At 50.7% G+C, this 16,412-nt stretch overlaps 1 protein-coding gene across 2 annotated transcripts in view; it reads right to left on the bottom strand.

The window, feature by feature from the left end:
- Positions 1-6,250, bottom strand: part of PTPRG (protein tyrosine phosphatase receptor type G) — a 558,127-nt gene extending 551,877 nt beyond the window's left edge. For both annotated transcript variants that reach the window (XM_081183960.1, XM_081183964.1), the window contains exon 1: positions 5,193-6,250. In XM_081183960.1, coding sequence (XP_081040086.1) covers positions 5,193-5,277 — 85 coding nt within the window. In that variant the 5' untranslated portion in view covers positions 5,278-6,250. The remainder of the gene's footprint in view (positions 1-5,192) is intronic.
- Between the last annotated feature and the right edge of the window lie 10,162 nt (positions 6,251-16,412).

Genomic DNA, 16,412 nt, shown 5'->3' with positions numbered 1-16,412 from the left:
CAAGCTTCAGCGAAAGTCTGCATTCGCCCCATAAGACGCACCCAGATTTTCCCTTCATTTTTGGAGGGGAAAAAGTGCGTCTTATGGGGCGAAAAATACGGTAATAGCTACTTCAAAGCCTGACATCAGCCCTCCTCAAGTGTTCAGCCCAAACACACCAATGGCTAAAACTAGGGAGGGGCTCATCTCTTTTTTTAAAAAAAAAATATTTTTTATTAATTTACAACAAAAACATGCAAAAATTCCACATCCAACTTTTCACAAATTGTCTCTTTTCTGGACTTCCTTCAGCTTCTCCATAAATCATCCATAGTCAATTTTAAATTACGCATTCCTTAAGTTTGTATTGTCATTAATTAAACCTTTCCCCTAGGGAGGGGCTCATCTCAGTCCAACCTCAACCTTCCTGCATTGAAAGGGAAGAGCTTCTAAGCACATTAAGCCAGCACGCTTAGACCTTCAGATCTTCCCATTCAATGAAGGTACGTGTTTGGTGGACTTGGTAATGAAGCATGTAGGTACCTTGGAGTGATGCTTGCAAATGCACCCCTCAACTTCCTCTCTCTTTGCATGTTAAGGCTGAGGGCTGTCAGCAGCATCCATTCTCCTACATCTTGATTCCACAGGTGCTACCGCCTCTAGCAACCCTCTTGCACCACATCTCAACAAAGGTGGCATCCAGAATCCAGAGTTTTTGGCTGGTCTTGGTAACCCACCCAAATGTGTAGCTCTCATGACACTGTTGTTCCACCAATGTGGAGAAGTCTCTTCCTCAACACCACATTGAACTTCCAGTACTTCCAAAGCGTAACGTGACCACAGAGAGCTCCGGAGAAGGGCCTGCCAGGAGGCTGGAAGGACATTCACCATGGCAAGTGTGGCAAGTAAATCTGTAAGCCCCTGGTATGCAGAAAACTGTCCTACCATTCTAACACACCTGACCCGCTGTGTGTGACAACTGTATTTGAAGAAATAGCAAAACACTAACTTTCATGGCAGTCTGCACATCAAGTTAAACCACTCTGGTTGTTTAAGTACGATTTAATGCAAACAAGTTGCCTGTTGGTGGTGCAAGCTGCTCAAATGTTCCTGTTCTGATTCTCCAGGCGCAACAAACCTTGGTTTGTTGTGCTGTCAGAACCTGCAGTCGTGGTTTGTTTCCCCTACATGCCGAGGTTCAAATGGCATGACAAGCCAGGGCTGCTACTCCCAGCACAGCTAGGAACAGGGGAGCAGCGAAGCAGGGGACTTTTGAGCAGTGTGCACCAGCAAACTGTTCATTTACATTAAACCGTAGTTAAACATTAACTATGGTTTGATGAGATATGAGGACCAGGCTTATTAAATTGAAGGAATCAGGCCAACAGTCCTATCTAAGCTAGTGCTGTATACCTGTTCTGGAGACAATTCTCCAGGACAAGGTCTCAAGCAAATATCTTTCTCAGACCTGCACGTGGAAGTCCTCTTAACTGGAGAAACCAAGGATCGAATCTGTGTGCTAAACATGTGCAATAACCTCCCTAATTCATAACCACAAGCACTCTTCATAAGATACAGCTTGCCTTTGAACAAAGATTCCTCAAACCTAAAACTGAACCTTCTTTTATCCATTAATGTTGTTAATATGCCGTACATCTCAGAAGCCACATCTCCCACACACGAGTGCAAGCAGAACAGATCTGCATGAGTTTGCGATGAAAGAAGTGTCACATAGTCCGAATCCCATTTATAATTCTGCAGCCCTTACAACGGTGTTGTATGAAACTTACATCAATGTGTGTTTTCTTAAAGCAATCCCGTAAGCCTGCCTTCCAGATGTAATTACTGCACAATATATATCAGAATCAGAAAGAAAGGCTTCACTCGTACAGGCGAGATTGAGAAGAAATCAATATAAAGAAGATAAATGCTTCTTCTCGGGAGCTGCAGAATTTCAAACAGTGAGAAGTTTTAAGCCCCCTTTCTCTACTTTCTACAACCTTTTTCGAATCAAATTGAAGGAGCTACTATAACAGGATGAGGATCCTGTAGCCCAACAAGATCTGAATGGCCATGCATGACGTCCTTCATCCATGACCAGCTCTCCACGCTTGCCAAGGCTGATTAAGAGTCCCCACTCCCACTTCAAGAGATAATTTCAGATGCAGTTGAACTATTTCTATAGATGTCCAGTTTTAGTCTTTTACAGCACAATCCTACGCATGTTTACTTGAAGTTAACCACACTGTACTGAATAGAGATTACTCTCAGCTTGTGTGTGTGCATGCACGTGTATAAAATTGCAGTTTTTAAAAAACATCTTTCTTTTCCCCACCCCGTTACACTTTTATTTCAACCCATAAAATGATCCAAGATAAAAAGATGGCATCAAAAAGGTCAATGTCACAAAACTTTCTGCTTTTAATCTTAGCTATAAAGAGGTGCTAATAAAAAAAAAGTATTAAAAGCCTAATAAGAAGAAGCCACAGCATAGTGGAAGTTGCTGTGGGAGAGGGGGTGTAGATGCGAATTCACATGGTTCCCTTACTACCCAGTTTGAAGGTCCCCACCTACCTGAAGCATGTCTGCAAAGCAATCCTGCACATAAAGTAAGTGCCATGGAGTTCAATGGGGCTTTCTCCCACTTAAGAAGGTACAGGATTGCAGCCTGCTCCGTTGATCTGAATTGGGTTTCTCTTGGACATGTATAGGGTTGTTCTTTTAAGTGAACAAGTCAACCAGGTAACCTTTTAAGCATTGTGTATATCCATTTGTGTGTGTGTGTGTGTATGTATATATATGTATGTATGTATATATGTGTGTGTGTGTATATATGTATGTATGTGTATGTATGTATATGTATGTATATATATATATATATATATATATATATATATATATATATATATATATGGATGGTGATGAGATGCCTTGTATAACAGGGGCATCATCCCATCATCCTTCAGGCAAATTTGCTAGCTACTCGCCCCTACCAGAAAGAAAAAAAAGAATGAATGAAAGAAGTTGATCATGGAAATGAATTCATTGGCAGTTGTTTTTTTTTACACTTTGTTAGTAATACATAGGCAGGTTTCAGGTATTCCTATTTCCAGCTGTGGCAATCTACACTGCACTGAAATGAAATGCAGAAGGATATGGTGTGTGATAAAAAAATCATACCTTTACAGCACTTGGAAGGGTTAATGCTAAATTTAAGAACAGCTCTTTCTCAGGAGATCTGTGTGCATATGTTGGGGGACTTTGGGGATATGTGTTGAACGAAATCCAAGAAAAGACTGAAGCTCCGCAGTGCCTCTATTGGTCCGTCTATGTTACTGTATATGGTGGGAAAGGGGAGGGGGCAGAGAACAACTCTCTCTCTCCTCCAAGCTTCCCTGACATTTTTAACTTTTCTCAGCTCCAGGCTCAAGCCTGCAAAAGGGAAAGGGGGAGCAAGTTTGCTGCGCTCTGCAACTGTTGGAGAATCTTGCCTTAAACCACGGTTTTCCACTGTGCCTAAGAAGTGGGGGAAACAGCAAATGCAATCATCTTTTTCCCCCACCTCCACCCGCCCACATTTAACACAACACACCACGGAGGCAAAAGACTCAAGTAAACGCCCAGCAGCCTGGGAATGATTTTTGGCCATGCCCAGTTCTCCAGAAAGAAGGAAGGCTGGGGAGAGAGATTTCTAGGCCAGCCATCTCCTGTGCTTTTCAGAACCCCCAATTCTCCTGCACCTCCTTATCCAGGATCTGACCTTCCTCCAGTTCTAACTCATTAACACCGCCCTCCCCACTCACCCCCCCATCAAGGTCAAATGATGTGACACCAGCCCAGCTTATCAGGCTGAAAGGTGTGCAGAACCGCTGCAGGTAAAGGTGGAAGAGGTCAGGAAGGTGGAAAGGAAAAGGGTTTATCATCAGGACCAGCATCGGTGTCAGAGGCTGACGCCCAGCTGTTATCTCTCCTCACCCAGGTGGCATGGCTGGAACCCACTGCCTGTGCACACACAGCCTTTAGCACAGAGGAGGGAAAACGCACCCCCCCCCCAAAAAAAAACACACACACAGCTGGCATTCCTACCCTGCGATGCCTAGGGAAGCACTGCACCAAATCTGAGATCTCAGCAGGGCGAAGGAAAGACTACAAAAGGGGAAAGGTGTGTGTGTAAAAAGGAGGGGAGGGGATGTCCACTCTCTTAATCCCCCTCCCAAAAAAAAAGATCACGATGGAGTTTAACGGGAGGGGGTGCAACCCCCGATTTTTGGGATTTGGCTGCCTGCTCCTCCTGGAAATTCACCAAGCAGGAGTGGGTTGGTGGGTTCTTGTTTTTTCGGGTGGTGGGGTTGGAGAGATTCTATGTGGCTGCTAAAAGGGTAGAGATAAGGCGAGCGAATTGGCGGCAGTACTATTATAGTGGCAGTCCTATTAGACACACAAACACACACACACACACACACACACACACACACACCCGGTCGAGGAAGGGAGAACAGCGCTGGCGGGCACAATCACACACAGCCACTCATCACCGAGGCAAGGCTGGATGGGATCACACTACGCCGCTACACGCTGAGCACTGCGGGAGGAGCGCCGGGCTCGCTCGCTCGCTCTCTCCTTCATTGATTTGCCACAAGTATAGAGCGGGTGATGGGCTGGAGTAAGGAGGGAAGAAACCGGAGGTTGGTTGTTAGTTGGGGGAGGAAGAAGGGAGGAAGGAGAGAAAGAGAGAGAGAGGTGGTGGTGGCAGGAGAAGTTGCGAAGAGTGGTGCTAATGGGCTTGAGGTTTTGTCATCCATTGCCCAGAATCTCCCCATCCAAATAGGGGTACCCTATTGCTTCCCCAAGAAGCGAGATTCCTTTTCGTTCTCCTCGGATCCCGAGTTTCACACGCGCACACGTATTTTCCAACAAGCAGCAGCCAAACACGCCTTCCTAGGAGAGAGGAGGGGGGATCGGGTAGATCTATAGATGTACTAGGTCGGTTTGAGGGGGGGGGAAGCACGCCCCCCCTTTTTGGTCCACACAGTGACAGCACACACACACCACAAATGGGGGCGACTGGAGGGGACGTGTAAGCGCAACGGAAAGACGAGACACACGGATCGTTAGGTAGAAAGAGAGAAAATATATTGCCCCCCTCTTCCCCCCCACCAAAAAAACCGCTTTAAAAAATAAAAAATCCATCCCATATTAAGATTTCCACTCACCGGGGAAACACACCACGTAATGGAGCACGGAGACGGTGATTTTCAAGAAAAAGATCCAGCAACACGGTTGCAGTAGCCTCCGCATCTCCAAAGCCGCACATCGAAACAAACAGAAGGGGGTTCTCTCTTTAAGTATATTTTTAAAAATTCAGAAGGATGAGGATTCCACATACACCAATAATAATAATAATAATAATGTGTGTGAGAGAGAGAGATAGAGAGAAGGTGCGGGGGTGGGAAACTTGTTGAAAATAGTATTTTTTGAAAAAGTTGCACACTTTCCTGCCCCGTCTCTGGAACAAAAAAAAGAGCGGGGGAGGGTGGGGGTTAACCCGAAAAAGAAAAAGAGCGAAGCCGGAGCGATGGACCAACCCCCACGCCCCTCACTATTAAAAATAATAATAGCAAATTGGCGCGCGCGCGCAGCCTCTTCCTTTCCGTCTTCTCTGCCCTGAATTTGTGCCTCTGGATGTGTGCAAAGATAAAGGAGTCCCGGAGTTCAGCAGACCCGCCGCTCCAGGCCTCGGGAGCAAATGCTGGCAGCAGGGTGAGGAGGCGGAGGGACGGGACTCGGGAGCCGAGAGCTCACAACTTCCCTCCAGCCCGCAAAAACAGCAGCAGCAGCGCCGGCGCCGGGGATCGGTGGCTAGCGAGCGCCTCGGCTGGGCTCAGACTCTCTCCTCTCGCCTTCATGCGGGCAGCACCGTGCAAGGCCAAAGGGAAGGAGGCATTCTTGCAAACAGCAGTCGGAGCAGCGGCGGCGGCGATAGTAGCAAAATCCACTCCCCAGCCCCAGCGATCGAGGGCTTGCAGCAGCAGCAGCAGCGGCGGCGGCGAAGAGTCGGGCTGCCCGGAGCAGCTCTCAGTCCATCCCGCTGCTAGAAGTTGGGGCTCCGGAGCAAGCTGGCGAGGAACAGTCAGGCAGGAGCTGCTGGAAGCTTTCCATTCTTCCATACAGGAAGTAACATGTGAGCCTAGATCCTGGCTGAGACTTTAAAGCGGAGAGGGAGAGGGAGCGGAAGGGAGAGAGAGAGAGAGAGGAGAGGAGAGGCGGGGGCGCGCAGGGGAGGAGGGGGGAAAGGGGGGGGTCTCGGCTTGGCGCGCACTCGAGGCTCTTAAAGCGGCAGCGCCCGCTCGCCTCGCTCTCGTCTCCAGTTCTGCCGGCGAGCCGGAGGAGGGAAACTAAAGGCAGAGCGCGCGCGCGTGTGAATGAACGGGTGTATTTCGGGGAGAGACCTTTTTATGCTTGTATGGAGACACGCCGTTTCCTTGCACGCGCACGTCTCCACTGTGCACATTCACACACACACACCCACCCCCACCCCCAGCAAGCGATCCTCTTGTGGGAAGGGAAATCCTTGAGGGATTTCGTTTCCACGTTCGCGCACGCGTTTCGCAAAGCTCTCCAGCACGCCTCTCTGCGAGCGAGGGACGATTCTTGCAGCCGCCGTCGTTGACGCCTCTCTCGCCCTTGCCAGACGTGCAGGCAGTGTCCGGGGACGAGGCAGGCAGCGGCACACGCCTGCAAGAACTTCTCTCGCACTCCTCTTCGGTGGATTCCTACACGTGTCCTTGCACGCACGTGCCCACACAGCGCTTTCGCGTTCGTTCAGTTGCCACACGTTGGACGGCTTCGCACACTCGCATTCCGCGCTGGAGACACAAAGGGTATATTCTCATTCGCGGTATTTCCAGAGATCAAGCCAAGACGAGCGAATATATTGCACAATATTCCGTGCACCACGAAGACGTCACTGTTCGGCAGTGGAACGGACTCCCACGAGAGGCGATGGACTCTACTTCCTTGGAGGTTTTTAACCAGAGGTTGGATGTACCACCCGTCACGTATGATCTAGCGGGAGATTCCTGAATTTCAAGGGGTTGGACTAGATGACCCTAGGGGATCCCTCCCAACTCTACAATTCTGTGATACTCTTTCACTGTGTAGCAGGAACAACTGTTACTTCCTTATATACATTCATTTTGTTTCTCGTGCAACCACCCACCAGACAGAAAAAGGGAAATCTCTCTCCCCGCCCCCGTCCAAATACACACAATCTTTCTGCCTCACGGACACATACGAGTACTGTATTCCCACTCTCACGCGTGCACACGCAGCCGCCTCTTTGTGCTGAACGCTCCACGCATTACTTACTTACACACATACACCCTCCCACGCACTTCCAGGCACACACTCTTTCACACACAGAAATGTCCCCCCCCCTATTCTCTTCCTCGCACACACACACACACACACACACACACACACACACTCCCTGCACTCATGCAGACACACAAACTATTTTCATGTACACATCCCCGCTGGATGCATAGAACCATATTCCTTCGCACGCTCTCTCTCATACACATTTGCTGTAATGGACGGGGTAGCAAATATCAAGCAAATATTGAACGCGCTCCCTCTTACACATGACACACACACATACAGAGAGAGTCTTTCTGCATGGCAAAAGCCTGCGGATTCATCCCCCAGCCCCTTTTGCAAAATCAGGCCGGCTGCATATTTTTTCAATTTCCTGACAGCAGGGGGACTTAAAGCAATATCGATCCATTTAGCACCGGGGTCTTTTCTAACAAGTGCAATACAATAGCTAGCACCTGGATGTGTTTTTACTAAACAGTTCTAATCCGATTGAGCATCATAAAATAATGCAGACATATGCGTCTGTGTGGGGGTGGTTGGGTTGTGTGGTTTTTTAAAAAAGCCAGACCCACAACATTTTTGGAAGATCCCAGCATTGCGATACGAGCAGTGGCGGAGAGGTTAAAAGGAACCTTATAGCTGTGATCAGAACGAAGCAGAGCCCAGAGGCTAGGCTGATCTCTGGAAAGATAGGAGGGAGCGATTTCCTTTTTAGCCCATGCGTTTAAATAAAAAGCAATCCGGGAGAGGCGTTCTGGAGGAAATGCCTTATCTGTAATGAGTTTTGTCCCTTCCTTTAGACTGGGAGATTTTATCGAGTTTTAGTTATAAGCAGCGCAGTATTTTGCCTTTATGCTGCTCCTAACTAGTGCCTGGGAGCTGAGACTCCCTCCCACCCCTGCCGGATAAAATGTATAATTGAGTCAAGATAATTTGGCATTTGTAATTTTTCTTTAAAAGAAAAAAAACCCACATCCCACACTTATCTAAATTGTATCTCTTTGAAGCTACTTGTACTATTATACCACCTTTGATACACGCTGGTGTATTGTTGATATTATTATTATTATTATTTATTTATTTTAAATGCAAAATTATTATATGCAATGCAGCTGCAGCAAGTGTGCAAAAAATTAAAAAAAATTCTGAAAACCTGGAGTTTTGAGAGTTCCAAATGTATTCTGAGCATTTCTATAACTTCATACAGAACATTATGCATATGGCTGGCCAATGTGTCTCTCACCCCAACCCCCCATGCATTTTTGGTAAAGCAAATTATTCAAGGGTGGGTAGGAACCATAGCTCGGTGATAGGACACCTGCTTTGCATGCAGAAGGTCACAGGTTCAATCCCTGGCAACTCCAGGTAGGGCTGAGAATGTCTCTTGCCAGGTCTCGCTCAGTCTAAGGCTCCTAACCCGCAATCTGGGTAATTTGTCAATTGTAGAATACGGATAAGGTGTTTTGATGCAGGGCTGCCTTGCAATCATATGAATATCATCACTATTATTGTTCAGGTTTATTATTATTCTTGCCTGCCCTTCACCATGATGCCCCAGAGCAAGTTACAACAATGCAAAATGCGGCATTACAATCAGAACAATTGAAAACAATATGCTTCTTCACTCAGAAACAACCTCTCATACTCTGTGGAATGTACTGCTCCCATTGACTTATACCCAACTTATATCCACTTAAAACCCATCTGAACTGAATGGCGCTTGCCTTGTGCGTAAACAGGTCTACGACTGAAATGTTCCTTTAAAAATAAAAAGGCATGCCATTCTGAAAAGAAATGATTTCTCCCCCCCCTCCTCCCCCCCGGCAAAAAAAAATGCTATGGGAAAGGACTTTTCTATTAATATTCTGGTGCCTTTTAATTCTGGGTTCACCCATACCTCCAACAGAGAGTTACAGATAGGTCATTTGGTAGAACGTCAGACTCTTAATCTCGGGCTTATGGGTTCAAGCCCCATGTTGGGCAAAAGATTCCTACTACATGACCCTTGTGCCCCTTACAACTCTACAATTCTAAGATTCGATGAAATTCTCAGAGATCCCTGGAAAGAGGGATTGACTACGAAACCACTCTGAGAAATGCTGCTCTATGAGGTGAATAGGGGTCTCCTAACAACTCTCAACACCCTTAACAGCTCCAAGGATCTTTTGGCAGGGAGCTGTGGCTATGTGAAGTGGTATGGTACTGCTTGTGAGAGGCAGAGAAAGGAGGAGTAATTTTGTGTACGCACAAAGATAACTTGAGGAGCTCAGAGACAAGGCAACACTGCAACCAGCTTTTGTCAGCCAAATATGTGTTCATTTTACCTAGTACAGTCACACCTTGGAAGTTGAACAGAATCCGTTCTGGAAGTCCAAAGCGTTCGGAAACCAAAGCATGGCTTCTGATTGGCTGCAGGAAGCCCCGTTGGACGTTCGGCTTGCAAAAATAGTTTGCAAACCAGAACAGTCACTTCTGGGTTTGTGACGTTCAGGAGCCAAAATGTTCGGGAACTAAGCTGTTCCAAAACCGAGGTACGACTATTTGACCAATAAGCTGACATTACCTGGAAGAGGAGGAACAGCATGGTAGCAAGGTCAGAGCTGTCTGGGCACACTAGGTTGGGTCTGACAATGCACTTATGCAGCCCAGACCTCACCGCTGGCCTGCCCCCCACCCAGGTAAGCTGCAGTGATACTGCCAAGAGAGCAGGTCTGCCCTACTACATGGGCTGCAACTGTTGCTCCCTTGATGCAAACCATTCCAGCTTCACTAAATATTGTATTTTTCGCTCTATAGGATGCACCGGACCATAGGACGCACCTTGTTTTAGAGGGGGAGAACAAGGGAAAAAAATTCTCCCCCTCTCTGCTCAGCGCCCCTTCAGCAAAGCGGCAGGAGAAACGGAGCCCCTTCCATTTCTCCTCCCTCTTGGCTGAAGGGGTGCTGCGCAGCTCTCCCTCTCTGCTGAAGCCAGGAGAGTCTTGCTCTCCTGGCTTCAGTGAAAAGAACCCGAAGCCTGCGGAGCGCAGTGGGAACTCGTGCTACGCTCTGCAGGCGTCAGGCGGCTATCCCTGAAGCCTGGAGAGCAAGAGGGGTTGGTGCGCACCGACCCCTCTCGCTCTCCAGGCTTCAGCGAAAGCAACGCGAATCCTCCGGAGCGCGGAAGGAGCGCTCCCTCTGCGCTTCGGAGGCTTCGCGTTGCTATCGCTGAAGCCAAGGAGCCTGCATTCACTCTATAGGATGCCCACACATTTCCCCTTAATTTTTGGAGGGGAAAAAGTGCATCCTATAGAGCGAAAAATACGGTAGCTATAAAACCACACTGGTGATGGAAGGAGAAGAGACATGGACCCCTGTCTACCACACACACCATTTCTGTTGGAACTGTGCCTCAGGCGGCTGACTAGCACAAATAATACTTCTAAGGCCATGTTCACACCATGCCTTATGATGCCACCTTAAACAGTTGTGTCTTCTCCACAAAGAATTCTGAGGGCTGTAGTTTTCTGAGGGAGCTGAGAGCTGTTAGGAGGCCCCTATTTTCGTCACTTTCCTCACAAAGTTCCCTGTGAAGAGAAACAGTTTGTTGTTCTGGATTGACTATTAAGGCGCTCTGGGAACTCTAGCTCTGGGTAGGGAATAGAATGTCTCCTAACAGCACCCTTAACAAACTACAGCTCCCAGAATACTTTGGGGGGGAAAGCCATGACTGTTTAAAGTGAAACCATAATGCGTTAAATGTATGGTGTGATTGTGGCCCGATTCAATGTAGAAATAATAATAATAATAATAATTTATTATTTATACCCCGCCCATCTGGCTGGGCCTCCCCAGCCACTCTGGGCGGCTTCCATAAAAACCAAAAATACAGTAAAATGTCACACGTTAAAAACTTCCCTGAACAGGGCTGCCTTAAGATGTCTCCTGAATGTCAGATAGTTGTTTATCGCTTTGACATCTGCTGGAAGGGTGTTCCACAGGGCGGGCGCCACTACCGAGAAGGCCCTCTGTCTGGTTCCCTGTAGCCTCACTTCTCGCAATGAGGGAACCGCCAGAAGGCCCTCGGCGCTGGACCTCAGCGTCCGGGCAGACTGATGGGGGTGGAGACGCTCCTTCAGGTATACTGGACCGAGGCCGTTTAGGGCTTTAAAGGTCAGCACCAACACTTTGAATTGTGCTCGGAAACGTACTGGGAGCCAATGCAGGTCTTTCAAGACCGGTGTTATATGGTCTCGGCGGCCGCTCCCAGTCACCAGTCTAGCTGCCGCATTCTGGATTAGTTGTAGTTTCCGCGTCACCTTCAAAGGTAGCCCCACGTAGAGCGCATTGCAGTAGTCCAAGCGGGAGATAACCAGAGCATGCACCACTCTGGCGAGACAGTCCGCAGGCAGATAGGGTCTCAGCCTACGTACCAGATGGAGCTGGTAAACAGCTGCCCTGGACACAGATTTGACCTGTGCCTCCATGGACAGCCGTGAGTCCAAAATGACTCCCAGGCTGCGCACCTGGTCCTTCAGGGGCACAGTTACCCCATTCAGGACCAGGGAATCCTCCACACCTGCCCGCCTCCTGTCCCCCAAAAACAGTACTTCTGTCTTGTCAGGATTCAACCTCAATCTGTTAGCCGCCATCCATCCTCCAACCGCCTCCAGACACTCACACAGGACCTTCACCGCCTTCACTGGTTCTGATTTAAAAGAGAGGTAGAGCTGGGTGTCATCCGCATACTGATGAACACCCAGCCCAAACCTCCTGATGATCTCTCCCAGCGGCTTCATATAGATGTTAAAAAGCATGGGGGAGAGGACAGAACCCTGAGGCACCCCACAAGTGAGGGCCCAAGGGTCTGAACACTCATCCCCCACCACCACTTTCTGGACACGGCCCAGGAGGAAGGAGCGGAACCACTGTATAACAGTGCCCCCAGCTCCCAGCCCCTCAAGACGGTCCAGAAGGATGCTATGGTCGATGGTATCAAACGCCGCTGAGAGATCCAGCAGAACTAGGAAACAGCTCTCACCTTTGTCCCTAGCCCGCCGGAGATCATCAACCAGTGCGACCAAGGCAGTTTCAGTCCCATGATGAGGCCTGAATCCCGACTGGAAGGGATCCAAATGGTCCGCTTCTTCCAGGCGTGCCTGGAGTTGTTCAGCAACCACTCGCTCAATCACCTTGCCCAGGAATGGAAGATTTGAGACTGGGCGATAGTTGGCCATCGTGGCCGCATCTAAAGATGGTTTTTTAAGAAGCGGTTTAATAACCGCCTCTTTCAGCGGGTCTGGGAAGGCTCCCTCACGGAGGGAAGCATTCACCACCCCACGAAGCCCATCGCCCAGTCCTTCCCGGCTAGCTTTTATAAGCCAGGATGGGCAAGGATCCAGGAGACAGGTGGTTGGTTTCACTCGTCCAAGCAGCCTGTCCACATCCTCGGAGGTAACAGATTGAAATTGATCCCACTCAACTTGACTAGACAGAACTCTAGCACTCTCCCGCCCCGGCCCTGCTCCCACGGTGGAGTCTACTTCTTCCCGAATCTGGGCGATTTTATCTGCAAAAAACTTTGCAAAATCATTGCAGGAGAACATGTGGCCCGTATTGGGCCCCGATGTTGCAGGTGGTTCCGCTAAATTGTGAACCACCTGAAAAAGTCTCCTGCTGCTGTTTTCTGCAGATGCAATAGAGGCGGTGAAGAAATTCTTCTTCGCCGTCGCTATCGCCACTTGGTAGGCTCGACGTTGAGCTCTAACCTGTGTCCGGTCAGATTCGGAATGAGTTATCCGCCACCGGCGCTCTAGCCGTCTCAACGATTGTTTCATTGCCCTCAGATCCGTGGAAAACCACGGGGCTGTCCGGGCTCCATGCAATCGGAGAGGGCGCTTCGGAGCCAAACAGTCAATAGCCCTGGTTAACTCCACATTCCAGCGGGCCACCAGGGAATCGGCTGAAAGGCCATCAACATGGGATAAAGCATCCCCTACCACTCTCTGGAAACCATTTGGATCCATTAAGTGGCGGGGGCGGACCATCCGAATTGGTCCCACCTCCCTGCAGAGGGGATGGGTCGCAGAGAAGTCCAGTTGCACCAGGAAGTGATCTGACCATGGCACTTCTTTCATTTCGCTTTTACTTAGTGTCAGATCACCAACATCCATAGAGGTAAACACCAGGTCCAAGGCATGTCCACGGCTATGGGTTGGGCCAGACTTATTCAGGGACAGCCCCATGGAGGCCATGCTTTCCACGAAGTCCCGAGCGGCCCCTTGTAAGGTCGTGTCGGCATGGATGTTAAAATCCCCTAGGACGACCAGGCTAGGTGTCTCCAGGAGAACATCCGCCACGACCTGGAGCAGCTCGGGCAGGGAATCCTTGGTGCAGCGGGGAGGTCGGTACACCAAAAGGAATCCTGTACTGCCCCTATTGCCCAACTTCCAGAACATGCACTCAGAAAACTGGGTCTTCCCAATAGGACGCCTGGTGCAAACTAATGACTTCCTAAAAATCACTGCAACCCCCCCTCCCCGCCCACGTGACCTGGGTTGCTGTGCGTAAGAGAAACCTGGTGGACAAGCAGCGGCAAGGACAGGCCCATCTGCTTCATCCAACCAAGTCTCTGTTACACATGCCAGGTCAAATCCTCCATCCATGATCAAGTCATGGATGGCAGTGGTCTTACGAATCATTGACCTGGCATTGCACAGCAGCACCTTCAGGTCACGTGGGTATCCCTTGCTGATTCTAGTATCCATCCGGACAGGACCAGACCCGGAGGCAGGGATAGTCCTCAGACAACGACTAAACCTGCCTCCTCTGTAATGACATGGTCTGGTCTTAGCGTAACTCCTCCTCCTACCCGTGATCACTGAGATCGGTTGTCCCAGTGCATCCCCCCCTGTGGAACATGCCCCAGCCATTTTGTGGGCTGGGGCCCACTCCCCGGCAGCCCTGAACCCTCCCCCTAAAAACAAAATAACAACTTAAACAAACAAACAAAACCAATAAAACAATACAAACAAAAAAATGTAAAAATTACAAAAACATCAAAATAAAAAAAATAATAATTCCCCAAGCCCAACCAAACATCCATCCCACCCCCACCCCCCACATACAAAAAATCCAAAGAAAATTTTTAAAAAACATTTTAAAAACACTCTGTGCCTCTCCGGCAGTAACAACTGTCCTAGTGAGGCCTGTCAGGCCCCGCCCCGGGCCAGGTGGTAAGTGGCAGGGAGGAGCAGGGCCCTCAGGCACTCACTCAGGGGACTCCTCCTGGGCAGCAGGCAGCAAGCAGCACACAGTCCTTGTGAGGCTTCAGGCCCCGCCCCAGGCCAGATGGTAAGTGGCAAAAGCAGGGCCCACAAGCACTCACTCAGGGGAGTCTTCCTGGGCAGCAGGCAGCAAGCAGCATGCAGTCCTTGTGAGGCCCCAGGCCCCGCCCCAAGCCAGATGGTAGGTGGCAAAAGCAGGGCCCACAAGCACTCACTCAGGGAGTCTTCCTGGGCAGCAGGCCGCAAGCAGCACACAGTCCTTATGAGGCTTCAGGCCCCGCCCCAAGCCAGATGGTAAGTGGCAAAAGCAGGGCCCACAAGCACTCACTCAGGGGAGTCTTCCTGGGCAGCAGGCCGCAAGCAGCACGCAGTCCTTGTGAGGCCCCAGGCCCCGCCCCAAGCCAGATGGTAAGTGGCAAGAGCAGGGCCCACAAGCACTCACTCAGGGGAGTCTTCCTGGGCAGCAGGCAGCAAGCAGCACGCAGTCCTTGTGAGGCCCCAGGCCCCGCCCCAAGCCAGATGGTAAGTGGCAAAAGCAGGGCCCACAAGCACTCACTCAGGGAGTCTTCCTGGGCAGCAGGCCGCAAGCAGCACGCAGTCCTTGTGAGGCCCCAGGCCCCGCCCCAAGCCAGATGGTAGGTGGCAAAAGCAGGGCCCACAAGCACTCACTCAGGGAGTCTTCCTGGGCAGCAGGCCGCAAGCAGCACGCAGTCCTTATGAGGCCCCAGGCCCCGCCCCAGCCAGATGGTAAGTGGCAAAAGCAGGGCCCACAAGCACTCACTCAGGGGGTCTTCCTGGGCAGCAGGCCGCAAGCAGCACGCAGTCCTTATGAGGCCCCAGGCCCCGCCCCAAGCCAGATGGTAAGTGGCAAAAGCAGGGCCCACAAGCACTCACTCAGGGGAGTCTTCCTGGGCAGCAGGCAGCAAGCAGCACGCAGTCCTTGTGAGGCCCCAGGCCCCGCCCCAAGCCAGATGGTAGGTGGCAAAAGCAGGGCCCACAAGCACTCACTCAGGGAGTCTTCCTGGGCAGCAGGCCGCAAGCAGCACGCAGTCCTTGTGAGGCCCCAGGCCCCGCCCCAAGCCAGATGGTAAGTGGCCAAAGCAGGGCCCACAAGCACTCACTCAGGGAGTCTTCCTGGGCAGCAGGCCGCAAGCAGCACGCAGTCCTTATGAGGCCCCAGGCCCCGCCCCAAGCCAGATGGTAAGTGGCAAAAGCAGGGCCCACAAGCACTCACTCAGGGAGTCTTCCTGGGCAGCAGGCCGCAAGCAGCACGCAGTCCTTATGAGGCCCCAGGCCCCGCCCCAGCCAGATGGTAAGTGGCAAAAGCAGGGCCCACAAGCACTCACTCAGGGAGTCTTCCTGGGCAGCAGGCCGCAAGCAGCACGCAGTCCTTATGAGGCCCCAGGCCCCGCCCCAAGCCAGATGGTAAGTGGCAAAAGCAGGGCCCACAAGCACTCACTCAGGGAGTCTTCCTGGGCAGCAGGCCGCAAGCAGCACGCAGTCCTTATGAGGCCCCAGGCCCCGCCCCAAGCCAGATGGTAAGTGGCAAAAGCAGGGCCCACAAGCACTCACTCAGGGAGTCTTCCTGGGCAGCAGGCCGCAAGCAGCACGCAGTCCTTATGAGGCCCCAGGCCCCGCCCCAAGCCAGATGGTAAGTGGCAAAAGCAGGGCCCACAAGCACTCACTCAGGGGAGTCTTCCTGGGCAGCAGGCAGCAAGCAGCACGCAGTCCTTGTGAGGCCCCAGGCCCCGCCCCAAGCCAGATGGTAGGTGGCAAAAGCAGGGCCCACAA

The sequence above is a fragment of the Podarcis bocagei genome (genome assembly GCF_964188305.1).
Source record: "Podarcis bocagei genome assembly, chromosome: 2".
Classification (NCBI taxonomy): Eukaryota; Metazoa; Chordata; class Lepidosauria; order Squamata; family Lacertidae; genus Podarcis; species Podarcis bocagei.
Note: the sequence above shows the minus strand (reverse complement) of the source record. Positions and strands in the feature narration are given on the sequence as shown.